Source organism: Monodon monoceros, unplaced genomic scaffold (assembly GCF_005190385.1).
Source record: "Monodon monoceros isolate NGI ecotype Baffin Bay Population unplaced genomic scaffold, NGI_Narwhal_1 Super_Scaffold_18, whole genome shotgun sequence".
Classification (NCBI taxonomy): Eukaryota; Metazoa; Chordata; class Mammalia; order Artiodactyla; family Monodontidae; genus Monodon; species Monodon monoceros.
The window spans coordinates 150,698,604-150,714,228 of NW_021703774.1; the positions used below are offsets into that span (position 1 = coordinate 150,698,604).

The 15,625-nt window shown below is 47.0% G+C and overlaps 2 protein-coding genes and 1 non-coding gene across 6 annotated transcripts in view; all 3 read left to right on the forward strand.

Moving 5' to 3' along the window:
• INPP5B (inositol polyphosphate-5-phosphatase B) overlaps positions 1 to 10,693 on the forward strand; it is a 48,427-nt gene extending 37,734 nt beyond the window's left edge. The window contains exons 17-24 of one of the 2 annotated variants that reach the window (XM_029228715.1): positions 866 to 976; positions 1,883 to 2,045; positions 3,115 to 3,350; positions 5,087 to 5,200; positions 6,972 to 7,056; positions 7,431 to 7,558; positions 8,782 to 8,893; positions 9,142 to 10,693. In XM_029228715.1, coding sequence (XP_029084548.1) covers positions 866 to 976; positions 1,883 to 2,045; positions 3,115 to 3,350; positions 5,087 to 5,200; positions 6,972 to 7,056; positions 7,431 to 7,558; positions 8,782 to 8,893; positions 9,142 to 9,257 — 1,065 coding nt within the window. In that variant the 3' untranslated portion in view covers positions 9,258 to 10,693. The remainder of the gene's footprint in view (positions 1 to 865; positions 977 to 1,882; positions 2,046 to 3,114; positions 3,351 to 5,086; positions 5,201 to 6,971; positions 7,057 to 7,430; positions 7,559 to 8,781; positions 8,894 to 9,141) is intronic. The other variant, XM_029228716.1, reaches the window with a different exon arrangement.
• TRNAE-UUC lies at positions 4,301 to 4,373 on the forward strand. Its single transcript has one exon. It is a non-coding gene; the product is annotated as a tRNA-Glu (tRNA).
• A 653-nt stretch (positions 10,694 to 11,346) lies between the features above and the next one.
• Positions 11,347 to 15,625, forward strand: part of MTF1 (metal regulatory transcription factor 1) — a 38,186-nt gene continuing 33,907 nt past the window's right edge. Inside the window, exons 1-2 of one of the 3 annotated variants that reach the window (XM_029230620.1) lie at positions 11,347 to 11,414; positions 13,195 to 13,653. In XM_029230620.1, the coding sequence (XP_029086453.1) occupies positions 13,246 to 13,653 (408 nt within the window). In that variant the 5' untranslated portion in view covers positions 11,347 to 11,414; positions 13,195 to 13,245. The remainder of the gene's footprint in view (positions 11,415 to 13,194; positions 13,654 to 15,625) is intronic. The other 2 variants (XM_029230622.1, XM_029230623.1) reach the window with 2 other exon arrangements.

Genomic DNA, 15,625 nt, shown 5'->3' on the forward strand with positions numbered 1-15,625 from the left:
CATTTTACACTTCTACCAACTCTGGATGAGCTAGTGTTCCCACAGCCTGGCTAATATTGGGTTTTATCAATCTTTTAAATCCTGCCAACCCAGTGAGCCAAAAGAGAAAGATACTCCATTATTTTAGATTACACTTCCCTAATTACTAGTGAAGCTGAACATCTTTTTTTTTCTGTTTCTGTAATCTATTTTTTCTTTTTTTTATCAAAGTATAGTTGATTTACAGTAAACATCTTTTTATTTATGTATTCTCCATTTGTATCTCTTCTTCAGTGGCTTATGTGTTTCTTTATATTACCAATTCTCAAGGATGTGGGTAGAGGCACATCAGAATCTACGAGGGTGGGGGTGGTTTGCAAAAAGCCTAATGAATGTTATAGGTAAGGTTTTATTACTGGAAAATGACAAAAATTGTAATTCAAAATAAGGAAGGGAAGGCCTGACAAAATCTTCTTGGCTGATGGAGTACATGTTTAAAAAAGCCTGAGAAATGCTGCTTTAAATCAAAGCCCTGGAGAAGCTCCTCACTGCAGACCTGTCGGCAGCAGCAAGCCTAGCAGAGCCAGGCACTGGGCGTCTTTCTGCCCCGGGCATAAGACCCAGCAGAACTGCCAGCCAAGCTTTCACTCCCGCATCTGTTTTCTGCTAATCAGGAAGCAGTTGATTTTACCAGAAGCTTTGCCTCTGGGGCACCCTTCTACATCTATTGTTAATTGGGTTCTTTGTTCGTTAAATTAAATCTATATAGTATTCACTTTCGTGTTGCTATCAACTGCTATTTCCCAAGGCCGTGAATGTCCTCTAAACTGAAAAAGAGGACATGGGCAGAAGCCAAAGCACTCAGTCTCTGCTGTTTCCCTTCCAGGTGAGGGTCGTAAATGAAGAGCTTTATCGGAAGACTCTGGAGGAGATTGTTCGCTCCCTGGATAAGATGGAAAATGACAGCATTCCTTCTGTGTCCCTCTCCAAGCGAGAGGTAGGAAGGACGTGCTAAGGCATCAGGCTCTTCTGTTCACAGAAAGTAAATCTCCCCTGCTGGGGCTCAGAATTCCAAGAGACACCTGTCAGACTACGGGACTGTCGTCTTGATCGGCTGCTTCTAGATAAAGTGAGGCTGATGATGCCAGCTGACAAGACAGGGGTTGTTGGTTCACCTCCTGATCTTCTTACCCAGAAAAGCCTGTAACCTTTTGTGGCTCATATATTTTACCCATACGTGGGCCATCCATGAGTTAAATAAGGCACAGAGGATCCAAAATGTGTTTCATTTGATCTTAGTATAGCTAGTGTGTATTCTTGCACTGGGTTGGTCTTCCTACTGATGCTTTGCTTTGAGATTAAATTGAGTCCAAAATTTTGGGTACGTATGAGTTGATGGGAAGGAAGGCAGTACGGAAAGGTAATGGGCATTGGGAAAAGTCCAGTTAGGGCTAAAGATGTTTCATAGACGTGCCATAGCATAGATCGTTCAGAATTCACTGTACCAAAAAGTCAGTTAAATGAGGACTTACGGTGAGGGTATTTTTAATGCCCTAGATGTCCAGCTACTTGGAAGGAGGAGCTTGATTTTGGGAGTGGAATGTGTGAAGGGTGTTTTGGATGTGGTCTTTGCGTATAGAAGATTTAAACTTGGATTCTGTTAGGAAATTATTTATAAAACAACATGAGTTTTTTGAGTTCAGGATTTCTGAGTTAAACACAGACAACTGGTCTTTCATGGTAGCTGTGACCTCCCAGGTAAATACTTAAAAGCAGAAACATGATTTGAAAGAGATGGTCCTTTGTTTTCTTTCCAGAAAGGGCAAGGATTGCCCATTTGGGGTGGCTAGGCAGGTTGCCAAGGAGAGGGCACTGGTCTGACTGGTCCTGGGCTCGTTCCCAGTTCTGTTTTCAGAACGTGAAGTACATGCAGCTGCAGATAGAGTCCTTTACCATTCGGAATGGACAAGTACCGTGTCAGTTTGAATTCATCAACAAGCCTGACGAAGAGTCTTACTGTAAGCAGTGGCTGAGCGCCAACCCCAGCCGAGGGTTCCTCCTGCCAGGTAAGGCCTCCGTTCCCAGGTTCCTGGTTGCTGGTTTGGGGAACACCCTACCCTATCTTTGCTCATTCTCCTGGAATAAGCTTTTTGTGTCTGAGTGTTTTGTTGTCTGCTTGAACATTTTTCAAAGCCCTGTGGATGAACCATCCATAAATAAAATATAAAATAGTGAAGAGGGGGCTTCCCTGGTGGCGCAGTGGTTGAGAGTCCACCTGCCGATGCAGGGGACACGGGTTCGTGCCCCGGTCCGGGAGGATCCCCCATGCCGCGGAGCGGCTGGGCCCGTGAGCCATGGCCACTGAGCCTGCGCGTCTGGAGCCTGTGCTCCACAGTGGGAGAGGCCACAACAGTGAGAGGCTTGCGTACAGCAAAAAAAAAAAAAAAAAAAAAAAAATAGTAAGGAGCATGAGTTCAGTTTCAAAAGCATTCTCAGCCGCATGGATGTTCCACAGTTTCGCAGGGAGAGAAGGCACAGGAGTGCTGTAAAGCAGGTGTTGCTGTTAAAGGAGCCGTTTTCACCCTCTGTCTCACTATAATCAACTCCCAACTGTCCGCTCTTGTGGGCAAAGGTAATAGGGTGGTCATCCAGAAAAATTATGTCTGGCCCTAGGATGTACCACCCGTGTCTTGCCCCCAACTTCTCCTTGGCGCTCTCCGTAGTGCCGTGAGGCAGAGGAGTTAAGCCTGTCTTGTGGACAGTTCACAGTCTGATAATGTGCTGTATTTTCTACTGGATAGGGTGTCTTCATATGAGCTGGCTCAGGGCAAGCTCTTTGAGCCACGCCTTCTTATTGTATTAATCATTTCTAGCTTGAGCTGTGCTACTTAGAACACGAGTTTTATAGCAGCTACCTATTCATGCTCTTGTTTACTGTTTTCATATTCCCGCTTGGACCGTAAACTCCTTGTTCACGTGTCTTTTGAGTGCTGAGCATGTAAATTCTTGTTGGTTGGCTAATGCCTCTTATTTTCTCCCCTAACCCTGTATGCCTCACCCTCTTCCCGCTTGTCTTCTCTCCCCTTTACTCTTGGCCTTCTGCCAACCAGCGTTACCGTTTACGTTTTTTTTCAGATTCTGCCATTGAGATTGAATTGGAGCTCTTTGTAAATAAGACCACAGCTACGAAGCTCAACTCCGGTGAAGACAAAATCGAGGACATTCTGGTTTTACACTTAGACAGGGGAAAGGATTACTTTTTGTCTGTGTCTGGGAACTACCTGCCCAGCTGTTTTGGATCGCCCATTCACACGTTGTGCTACATGAAGGAGCCAATCTTGGACCTGCCGCTAGAAAGTATTAGAGAGCTGGTGAGTTACCTGCCACAAGGAAACATCCAGAACTGTGTAGCAGCCAAGCCAATCAAACAGGATACTCGCGTGCCTACCTTCCCAGGGACCTGAGGATTCTTCAGCCTCCGTAGAGTTTGCTTACTGTAGAGTTGTGTACTGCTGTTTAACAGACTCCCTGACATTTTCAGTGGTTTGAAACTGCAGCAACTTATTGCTTCTCATGACTGTGAGTTTCCGGTGTGGCTCTTCTGCTGGTCTCGCCCAGGCTCATTTGTGGGGTTGCAGTCAGACGGCAGCTGTGATGGCTAGAGGGTTCAACGAGGCCTCCTTGACTTTCTTGGTGTTGGCTGCTCACTGGGCCTCTCCCTCAACATGGGCTCTCATCATTCAGTAGGTTGGCCCGGGCTTCCCTAAGTGGTAGCAAGAGTTTGAGAGCAGAAGGTGTAAGGCTCCTTGTGGCCCAGGCTCCAAAACTCGCATGGTACCACTTCTGCCATGTTTTATTTGTTGGAACAAGTTGTGAGGTCAGCCCAGATTCCGGATGGGGAAAGACTCTACCTCTTGATGGGAAGAGCTGCAAAATGTTATTGCCATGTTTTTCGGTCTTTGATAATAACATATTAGAGAAACTCAGCCATAGATACTAAGATGGTGGAATGTCCCTGGCCCATGATATTATTCCTTTTTCTGTTTTAATCATCACTTGGTTTATCATCCTAAACTAAATTTTCTGAGATCTAAAAGGCTCCTATGCAGACTTACAGATATTGAACACAAACTTATGGTTACCAAAGGGGAAACGTGGCAGGGAGGGATAAATCAGGAGCTTGGGATTAACATACACGCACTACTATATATAAGATAGATAACCAACAAGGACCTACTGTATAACACAGGGAACTCTGCTCAATATTCTGTGGTAACCTATATGAGAAAAGAATCTGAAAAAGAATGAACATATTGGGAATTCCCTGGTGGTCCAGTGGTTAGGACTCAGCACTTTCACTGCTGAGGGCCCAGGTTCGATCCCTGGTGGGGGAACTGAGATCCCACAGGCTGCATGGTGTGGCCAAAAAAAAAAAAGAATGGATATGTGTATATGTATAACTGAACTACTTTGCTCTACACCAGAAACTAACACAACATTGTAAATCAACTATACTCCAATAAAATTTTAAAAATAAATAAATAAAAGGCTCCTCTGGAGACAATTCTAATACAAGGGAGCTAGTTTGGAGCAGATTTTTGGCAATAGGTATGCTTTCCTTTTTCCTCCATTGCATTTTTTTAAATTCAGGGACTCTTGAACTCTGTCCTCTCCATTATATAGATGAAAACAGAGGCCCAGTGAGGGGGGTGATTTGTCATGGGTCCCTGGCGAGTTAACCCTGGACCTGGACCTTGCTTTTGGGTTTTTGTATTCCCACGTCTGTGTTCTTTTTTCACCAGACCACACCATTTCTCTGGTTCGGACAGTGAAGTGCTATAGGCAGGATGTTTTTCTAAGATGATGCATATTTCACCTGATTGAAACTGCTTGCCATAAGCCACTCCCAGTTCTCAAAAGTCACCCTTTGTACCTTGATCATGTCACCTGATTTCATTTTTGCCTGCTGAATGTTTGCTTAGGGACGTCAAAACGCTTCCAAGTTCTTCCATGGGTTTGCTGTCTCCATGTCCTGCGTTCTCCTGAAGCCAGCCTGGCAGAAGGTCTATTGGTGGCCCTTCTGATCAAGCTTTTTATTTCTTCTCAGACTCTGATGCAACTTCAGACTGAAGATGATGGGAGCCAGTTGGAAAGACCCATGGACATCCCCAAAGAGCTCTTGATGATGGTTGATTACCTGTACCGAAATGCCATCCAGCAGGTAGGTGGATGAAGCAGGCACACCTGGCAGAGGCCATGCTGCCTTAAGAAAAACCATCAGCCCTGAGAACTTCGGGCATAAAAAGCTTTTCCCCTGCAGAACCTGTGGAAAGCTGTTCTTACCCTGGGGAGTGAAGGTCAGTAGGTTCACGTTCCACACCCCTGTGAGGCCCAGCTATTACATACAGCACTTGATTCCTCCCAGGGGAGGCAGCCTCACATAGCAGGGCCTTCCCAGCACAGCATGTTCCCTCCCTGGTCCCCTGGGGTCCCCCAGGTGGAAAGCCCTCTGGAGCCTTCTCAGGATGTCCGGCTGCTCTCCTTTGTGGAAACTCTTGCCAGCTTCTAGGAATGGGAGGGGCGGCTAACTTGTTGACAAGCCAGACAGGCAGGGGACCAGTGGAACTCCCGGGGCCATGACTCAGGAAGCCTGATTTCTAGAGCTTTCTGAGCTCAGATTAGTCAGTTTCACTGACTCACTTATCTGGGTCCCAGGGAGATAAATAGAAACTCTGATCTACCACAGCTCTGCCACTTCGGAGCAACATACATTCTCAGGATACTCTCTCTCCACTTTTCCCCTCAGATTTATTGTGCGTTACAATGTCCCAAACACTGTTCTAAGTGTTTTACAGCACTACCTCATTTAGTTCTCACAGTAGTACTCAGATGAGGAAACAGATTCCCAGAAATGTTAAGTAACTTGATCAGGGTCCCAAAGCTAACAGATGGGCAGGATTGGGATTTGAACCCAGAGAGTCTATAGAAGTCACATTCTTTTTTTTTTTTTTTTTTCCTCATTTATTTACTTATTTATTTATTTTTGGCTGCGTTGGGTCTTCGTTGCTGAGCTTGGGCTTTCTCTAGCTGCGGCGAGCAGGGGCTACTCTTTGTTGCGGTGTGCGGGCTTCTCATGATGGTGGCTTCTCTTGTTGTGAAGCACGGGCTCTAGGTGCATAGGCTTCAGTAGTTGTGGTGCGCAGGCTTCAGTAATTGTGGCTAGTGGGCTCTAGAGCGCAGGCTCAGTAGTTGTGGCGCACAGGCTTAGTTGCTCCGCCGCGTGTGGGATCTTCCCAGACCAGGGCTCTAACCCGTGTCCCCTGCATTGGCAGGCGGATTCTTAACCATTGCGCGCCACCTGGGGAAGCCCAAAGTCACATTCTTAAGAACTATGCTAGTCTACCTTCTCTACAGAGCTCCTTTCAGGTGTAACTTTTGAGCAATACATATAATATTGTTATTGTTCACGGTTATAGGACATTAAGTTATTTTATAAAACAAATATAAGGGATCCTAGGACTCATAGAAATACTTTATTGCCATAATCTCGTTTTCTCAAAGCACTGAGGTGCCTTGTTAACTTTCTCCATCTTATAAATGATATATTTTCTTCAGTTTTTTCTCTTTCTGGTCAATACCTCCGTAACACTGCAGGAAACGTAGCTACTTTAAAGTTTTCCCTTCGGTTGGATCACCAGAGATCAAACCCACACCCCCTGCAGTGGAAACACGGCGTCCTAACCACTGGACCGCCAGGGAATTCTCTTCTAATAGATGTCTTGTGCTGAAGACTTATTGTGGGAGCGTGGCTGGGAAGGCCTGCAAGATGAATTAGCCACATCAGCCTACATCACATTGTCTAGTGGGGTGATTCAAAGGCCTCACCATGCTGCCCCCTTTTGTACCCTGCTGTTGATTATATTTCTAGGTCAGGAAATCATTGCTGCTTTTCTGAAAATAGAATTATTTTGTGACTTTCTTCCCTTTTTCAGGAAGATCTGTTTCAGCAGCCAGGCCTGAGGTTGGAATTTGAGCATATCAGGGACTGTTTGGATACTGGAATGATTGATACCCTCTGTATCCTTCAGACGTTCATGCGCGCACGCGTGTATGTGTGTGTGAATATGAGAAAGAGAGGTGAGCAAAAGGAAAGGATGATATTTTAAGGCTCAAAATCAGATATTGTGTCCTCAGCTGTTATGTTTTTCTTACTTAAAGTTTGTATAGAGAAGACTTTACAACTTTAAGCAACCAATATATAGCAGGAATTCAGGACGGCCCGGCGAAGCTGACAGGCAGCTTGGCCCCTTCAAGATGTCAGCCCGGCATCCTAGCTCCAAGCAGAGAGCCTGGCTGGGCAGGCAGCACTCTGGCACATGCTGGCTCCTGGGGCTTTTCCTAACCATGACCTTGGCAGCAGCATCCCCTATTCCTTAACGATGGGCCCAAAGCTGCTAGCAATCACTCCATAGCCGAAGCCCTGCTGCTTTTCCTGGAGAGCCTGCCAGAGCCCGTCATCTGTTACAGCGTCTACCACAACTGCTTGGAGTGTTCTGGCAACCTCACAGCAAGTAAACAGGTGAGGGGAAGCGTGGAGCATCAGCGCGTTCATGTTGCAGCCCCGGGTCTCATTGCGCCTGAGGGAACAAAGTGGGCACCATCCCCCAAATTCAGTGTCTTAGAAACTCGACTCCAAGTCTTTCCTTCCCAAACCCGCTCTTCCCTTCATGTCCCTTTTCCTTTTAATGGCATCACCTTAATTCCAGTGACTCAACCCAGAAACCTGAGTCATTTCTGACTCCCCCTCTCCTCACCTCCCACACGCTCAGTCCCCTTGCTCTGTCACTTGTCTTCCGTAATAGTTCCACTTTCCTTGGTTCAGGACCCTGCATTCATGCTTTCCCTCTGCTGATTTGTTTTGCGTACTGCCATTAGATTTGGGGTTCTAAAGCTCTTGTCATGTTGCTGTTGGTCAGAAACGCTCTCCATTGCCAATTAAGGATTTTCTTAAACAAATGTTCGGGACTTTTTATGATCTAGTCTAGTCATTCACATATGTAACCTGCCATAGAAGAAGAATCTAAAAAACATGCTAACAATACATGATCCAGAGCCTTACCCCCCACCTCCACTAAATCAAAAAATCAAAATCTCTCTCTTCTTCTTTTTTTTTTTTTGGCTTCACCACTTGGTATGCGAGATCTTAGTTCCCTGACCAGGGATTGAACCCATGCCCCCTGCAGTGGAAGCGTGGAGTCTTAACCACTGGACTGCCAGGGAGGTCCCTCAAAATCTCTTTTGGGATATATTTTGTACAGGCTTCCCAACCGATTCTGAAATGCAGATAGCCAGAGTACTCATTGAATTCTAGCCTGATCAGCCCTTCCAAGCTCAGGGCCTGTTCAAACAGTAGTGCTCCTGCCAAAATTGACTTCTCACGATGTGTTCTTTCTTCTTATCTCACTGTTTTCCTTACCTCGCCTTTTCTACACTTTCTTTTGCCCTAAATGCCCTAGTCCTTACCTCTGCAAGTGCAATCTTCTCTTATATTCAAGACGCAACCAAAATGTTTTCGGTTCTCTTAAGTCTTTTGAGAACGTGCAGTTAGAAGTTTGACCCCTAAATTCATGTAACGCTTGATCTATGCTTCTGTTTGGGCACCTGTGGCAGGTGATCAAGGTTTTCAGTGTACAGTCTTACTACTCATGTACCCGGATCATGTACTCAGTTCCTGGAGTATAGCAGGCACTTGGGAAACGATTGAATGAACGAAAAGACAAATCCCAGTTCTCCCTCTTTCAGGTCATTGCTACCCTTCCCGCATGCCACAGAAATGTCTTCATCTACTTGATGGCGTTTTTGCAAGAACTGCTGAAAAATTCAGCAAAAAATCATTTGGATGGTAATATTCTAGGTAAGCCACCAAGTGTGTGTGGAAAGCATCTCTGCAGACTGACTCATTAATAAGAGAAATGTGGTTGAGGAATGTCCCAAGTCCACTGCAGTAGAACTAAAATCTCAAGCTCTGGGCCAAGTTTACTCTCGAATCGTTATTTTAAAGCAGAAAATACTGCTTTGGGGCACCCCTCCCCACTCCTAAGAACACGAGAATAAGTAGTACTTCTTATGCTGAATCATATGTTTTCTGGGTCTTTCATACAGCTAGCATATTTGGTAGCTTACTGCTTCGAAACCCAGCTGGTCACCAAAAGCTTGAAGTGGCAGAGAAGAAGAAGGCTCAAGAATTTATTCACCAGTTCCTCTGCAACTCACCCTGAGCCTGTCCATCTCCTCTCCTATTCTGCCTGAGGCAGCCAATTACCAGCCCCACCTGTTTCAGCTCCAAAGCTGCCCTAAGAGCACGTGAGCCCACTGGGATGCCAGAGTGGCAGCTGCCTGTTTCCTGAGCCCAGACTGCCCTCCCCACCGTGACTGCCACACTCAGTGCTGCTGCGAGCTGTGAAGACATGAGGGGAAATCCACCACAATAAAACTGACATTCAACGTTCAAATTTAGTTATTTAACAGATAGATTTTTTTTTTTTTTTAATGTTTAAACGACTGTACTTCTTGTGCTCACTCAACCTGCCTCCAGGGCATATAGTGCCTTCCCTGTAGCTTGGGCAGGGCTCCCCATGATCAGATATTTGAACAAACTTTGGAGTCCTGAAGGATGGATGAGTTGGACGGCAAGAATGCAAATGGAAGCTGCTGGATAAAGAGCCCACAGCCACCCCAGATGCTTCCAGTTCTCTGAGGACATGTGTGTACACATATTGCAAACCCTACCCCACTTCCCACTCAGATATGGCTCAACAACTCTGGAGCTGGCCACTCAGCTTCCGAGGGCAATGTAGTGGCTTGAAAATGAAAATATTGAAGAAATTGGTGTTCTGGTGAAACAAGTGGAATTTTCTGGGCCAACAAATCCTCCAAACTGTATATAATGCATCCACTCTCTTATATGTGTAATATATTTTAATGATAAATGTATTTTTAACAGTGGTTGGTTGCTTTTATTTTTTAAGAAATGGCAGCTCTCAGCAGCTGGACATTTGTGGCTTAAGCACTGGGGCAGGGTGGTCCCTGGTGGTCCAGTGGTTAAGAATCCGCCTTCCAACGCAGGGAATGCGGGTTCAATCCCTAGTCGAGGAACTAAAGTCCCACATGCGGCAACTAGAGAGAAGCCCGCGCACCGCAACGAAGAGCCTGCTCGTCACAACAAAGATCCCATGCGCCGCAATTAAGGCCCGACGCAGCCAAATAAATAAATAAATAAAATAAAATAAAATAAAAAAGCACTGGGGCAGCTGGTCAGGGGCCAGAGAGATATTTGCCTGGCAGTCTGGTGATAACAGCCACTATTTACCTTTTTCAAGCAAGAGATCGTACAGGCATGGCCCCAACCCCTTGACCCCTGATCTAGTTTCTGAGGGTTGTTCCACTTTTAATATTCTAGAGAAGTAGCTTATAGGGAAAATGGCAGCGGCTGCTAAGAGGTTCTGACAGCTAGATATTTACAGGTCAGGAGCAGAGTAAAGGCACATGCAAAATCGCTTCTTGGATCACCACTACTCCTTGGCAGTGTAAGTGATTTAGATACCGGCCGGTACGATGACAATGTGAACGGTTAAAGAAAGAATGGCCAGTAGGTGGCGTTGCCTGGCCCGGGCACGAGTTCCATGGAAGCCGACAGTCCTCTGCAGGGGAAAAAGCCGGGAGAGACGGCCTGGGCAGGGGTGTGAGGAGGAGGGGAGTTGGGCGTCTTAAGCGAGGCTGTGAAGGGGGGAAGAGGTGGTGGCGTCCTCTGGCCAGGCTTGGAATACTCCCCATTTCTGCCATTTGGGTCCAGTCTTCCTTTCTGGGACCCTCCTCCCCATATTAACTTTGTTAGGTGAGAAGGGGAAGCTGGGGCCACAAGGAGAAACCCGGAATGTCACAGCCTTCCAGGCTTCCCCCTTGCGGTCCGGGTACGAATTCGGCGGCTAACTGGGGTCCTTCCCGCTGCGGTTGTGGCTGCTAAGGTGAGGGGAGCGCAAGCCGGGCTGGGGCTACTTTGGATTAGTGGCCGGGGGTCTGATCACTCTTCCTTGCGTCTGGTGCCTCTTGAGCCGAGCCCCGACTCCCCGCAGGCAACCCCCGCCCCCAGGTGGAGGACGAGGCGGGCGCTGCCCTGCGAGGGACGAACTCGTGGCCCCGCGGGGTCTCCGTGGTGCCCACCCCGCCCCCCCTTCCGCTCGCCAATTGGAGGCTCGAGCTCAGCCCCCACACCGACTAAACCAACCAGAAGCGTGAAGGAGAGGCGGAGCCACTATCTCCTCCTTCCTCCGGAAAGCGGAAGCGGAAGTGACGTTCGGGGAAGGTGGGGGCAATCATGGTGCCGCTGGGGAGGGGAAAAGCTGCTGCCGCCGCCGCCGTTGCCGGGAGCCGCGGAGGTAAAAGGCGAAACCAGACGCGGCCTGGGCTGGGGACTTCCCGGGGGGCGCGGGACTTAGGTTCCCTCCTGAAGCATTTTCCAGTAGGGACCCTAGACCGGTCACCATAGGGACCCCACCCCTCCTCCGTTTCCATGGGGATGGGTATCCAGCCCCCCTCCCCTGTTTCCATGGAGATCCGGACCCTGCCCCTCTTCGCCCGGCTTGGAGCCCCCCAGCCTGACTTCGGGTTTTTCCGTGTAGCCCTGGACTGGGGACTGTCCCAGACAGGTTCCTTTTACCAGCCTCCTCTCAAGGGTGCTCTGTTTGTATTTCTCGTTTGCCACCCTCAAACCTCCTGGTCTTGTTTGTTCCGGACAGTTGGTCTCCGCGTTGCCGCCTGTGGTGCTGGGGCAGCCCAATGGGGCCCCCGGTGCTCTTATCTCTCCTCTCAGATGCAGCGAAATGTGCATCTGCCGGGTTGCGTAAGCCAGAGCAAGGGGTCGGGCCGGTTCCTCCCGGCTCAGATCCCTTGGCCTGTCTCTGGTAACTACCACTCTGTCTAACCGCCCTACCGAGTAAGGGTTCACTTTCTAATCCGGAGCAGAAGAGAAAGATAAAGTGCAAAGCCAGACTGAAAACTAAAAGTGATTATTTTTAAATTCTCTGTTATGTCTGCCAAACCCGCGTTTGTAGAACCTGTGTGTTTACAGGTAGAAGAAGAATCACTCTTCCAGAACAGGAAAGCTTCAAATTTGGTATTTTTCCCAAGAGAGTTTATCTTTCCAAGAGAGTATATCCGCAGGCCTTTCATTCATTTAACTGACATATCCTGAACTCCTCGTGTCAGTGTACTGTGCTAGGGGCAGTAGAAACAAAAATAAGACTCATCATTTCCTCATTGCAGAGAGCACACTATAAAGCATAGCTTCTAGTGGACACCAGATTGTTTTAGGAGATAAATAGATAAAGTGATCTTCATTACATATGCCTGATAAGAGATTAGCCCTACTACCCAGAAGCTGAAACATCTGTTCTCGGAAGGAGGGAACAGATTCACACTTGATTTCTCTACTGTTGTCTTACATTGTGCTTTAACATACATTGTGTCTTTTACTCTGCATAACAATTTCCTGAGAACAGGAATTACCAGTTCCACCTTACATATGAGAAAAGTGAGGCACAGAAAGCTACCCAAGTAGTATGTAGTAAAGCCGGGATTTGTGGGTAGGTGACCCTGCCTCCAAAGCCCTACTCCTTCCAGCATAGACTTACTGCCTCACGGTCTGATTTGGGGGATATTTAGGTGGAGTTCCCTTGCTTTAAGTTTTATAGCAACTCAGCTTTGAAACAGTTTGCCCCTATTTCCCCTTAAGTGTTTTGACCAGCCTTCACAGTGTTTGGCAGTAAGGCACATTTGGAAGGTCTTATAAGCTGCTGCTTATTACTTCCATTATTTATTTTCATTTTTATTAAAAATCTTTTTGGCCTCGCTAAGCGGCTTTCGGCATCTTAGTTCCCTGACCAGGGATTGAACCTGGGCCCTCAACAGTGAAAGTGTGGAGTCCTAACCACTGGACCGCCAGGGAATTCCCATTACTTCAATTTATTAAAAAAGATATTGTTTTTCCTTCAAAATGACTTGATGGTTTTAAACTTAAAAAAAAAAAAGTCCCAAGGAAGATGTTTTTCATTTACTTTGTCCTGCTCTTGAAAGAAGAGGATAAAAGAGCCCTGTGATTGCTGAGGAGGTCCCTGGGTCCTATGGTATGGCTCTGACTCTGGCTTTGTTCTGTTGCAGACAGGTCACTACCTTTCCATTTCTCACAATTGGGCTGAGCACGACTGAACCATGGGGGAGCACAGTCCAGACGACAGCATCAGCTACTTTGAGGTAGAGGAAGATGAGCTGACCCCCGATGACAAGATGCTCAGGTTTGTGGATAAGAATGGACTGGTGCCTTCCTCATCTGGAACTGTTTATGATAGGACAACTGTTCTTATCGAGCAGGATCCTGGCACTTTGGAAGATGACGATGACGATGGACAGTGTGGAGAACACTTGCCTTTTCTACTAGGGGGTGAAGAGGGCTTTCATCTAATAGATCATGAAGCAATGTCCCAGGGTTATGTGCAACACATTATCTCACCAGATCAGATTCATTTAACAATAAACCCTGGTTCCACGCCCATGCCAAGAAATATCGAAGGTGCAACCCTCACACTGCAGTCGGAATGTCCAGAAACGAAACGTAAAGAAGTAAGTAAAGCAGTGGGTGAGGGCCCAGTTTGGCTTTGGGGAAGTCCTTACACAACTCTTATCAGCAGTTTGAGCCAGGGAGTATAGGAGCCCCTGGAATTAGGACCTACAGTGGCTTTCCTTACTGTATATGCTTCATGTTTTTTGTTGTGACTGCTTTCTGGAACTTTTGGTGTGTATGGCTGCATTGAAATCTGGGAAAACTAAATTGCAAATATCTTCCCCAGATCATAAATAAAATAGACATTTCACTGAGGTAAATCCGTGTCTCTGATGTGGAAATAACTGGATTTGGCTTATCTCTGAGTTGTGTAAAAATGACTTGTTTTGGAGAGATAAATATTTGCTGGACTATACTTTATTAGTGAAAGTTTAATGGATAATAAAGGCTAGCTTTCTTTTTTTTTAATTGATTAATTTATTTTTATTTTTGGCTGAGTTGGGTCTTTGTTGCTGCGTGTGGGCTGCGCGCCTGCTTTCTCTAGTTGTGGCGAGCGGGGGCTACTCTTCGTTGCGGTGCACGGGCTTCTCATTGCGGTGGCTTCTCTTGTGAAGCACGGGCTCTAGGCACACGGGCTTCAGTAGTTGTGGCACGCGGGCTCAGTAGTTGTGGCTTGCGGGCTCTAGAGTGCAGGCTCAGTAGTTGTGGCTCACGGGCTTAGTTGCTCCGCAGCATGTGGGATCTTCCCGGACCAGGGCTCGAACGTGTCCCCTGCATTGGCAGACGGATTCTTAACCACTGCGCTACCAGGGAAGCCCAAGGCTAGCTTTCTTTTGTAAGAAGCTCGGGCAGGAGGCAGTAAATGAGAGCAGGTTATCTAAAAGAAGTTTTCGTCTCATATTTAGCTAATGTGCGGAAGGTAACACATATTAACAATGCTTCCAAAACTGTAAAGCATTGTACAAATTGTACTAGGGGTGATAATTAGCAGAGTAAAAGATGTGGTTTAAAGGTAGTGATATACATTATCCGGGTACTAATTGCAGGTCAACTAGGAAAAAAAACGATCCCTGGTAGTTGCAATGCCAGGGACTAAATGTAAGATGTTACCAAACAGCCATTGGGTAAATTGTTTAGCAGGATATTTTTCTCTTTTGCTGTAATTCAGGTCTTGAAACTGGAGAATCTTTTTTTTTCGTGGCATTTGGCTTTCCTTTGCTAGCCTTAGAACCTCAGAGCTGGAAGGAACCCTAGTGAGACCATCTTGTCTTACCTCCCACCTCATGTAGGGATCTCTCTGCAGCATCTCTGACACCAATTCCTCTGGTCTCTGCTTGAACACTTACAGAATGACGAGAGCACAGTGTTTCACAGTTCAGCCTAATACAAAGTTTGTTGGCCAGATCTGATTGTTAGCTTTTGCTCGTATGGAGCCAAAATCTGCTTTCCTGCAGCTGCTGCCCGCTGGTCCCAGTGCTTCCTTTCTTCTTTTTTAAAAAAATTTATTTATTTTATTTTTGACTGTGTTGGGTCTTCGTTGTTGTGCGCAGGCTTTCTCTAGTTGTGGCGAGCGGGGGTTATTCTTCGTTGTGGCGCGTGGGCTTCTCATTGCAGTGGCTTCTCTTTTTGCGGAGCACGGGCTCTAGGTGCGTGGGCTTCAGTAGTTGTGGCACGCAGGCTCAGCAGTTGTGGCTCACAGGCTCCAGAGCGCAGGCTCAGCAGTTGTGGCACGCGGGCTTAGTTGCCCCATGGCATGTGGGATCTTCCCGGACCAGGGCTCAAACCCGTGTCCCCTGCATTAGCAGGCAGATTCTTAACCACCGTGCCACCAGGGAAGCTTCCAGTGCTTCCTTTCTGAGCAGCAAGCTAAATCTTCCTCCCACCCGACAACCCCTCAGGTAATTGAAGATCATGGGTTTCTCTACATCTTTTCCTGTGCAGGCTCGACATCTCCATTTACTTAAATGTTCCTCTTACGACATTTTCCTCTAGTTTCTCATCAGCCCGGTCACCTTTGATTGCACAAGTTCC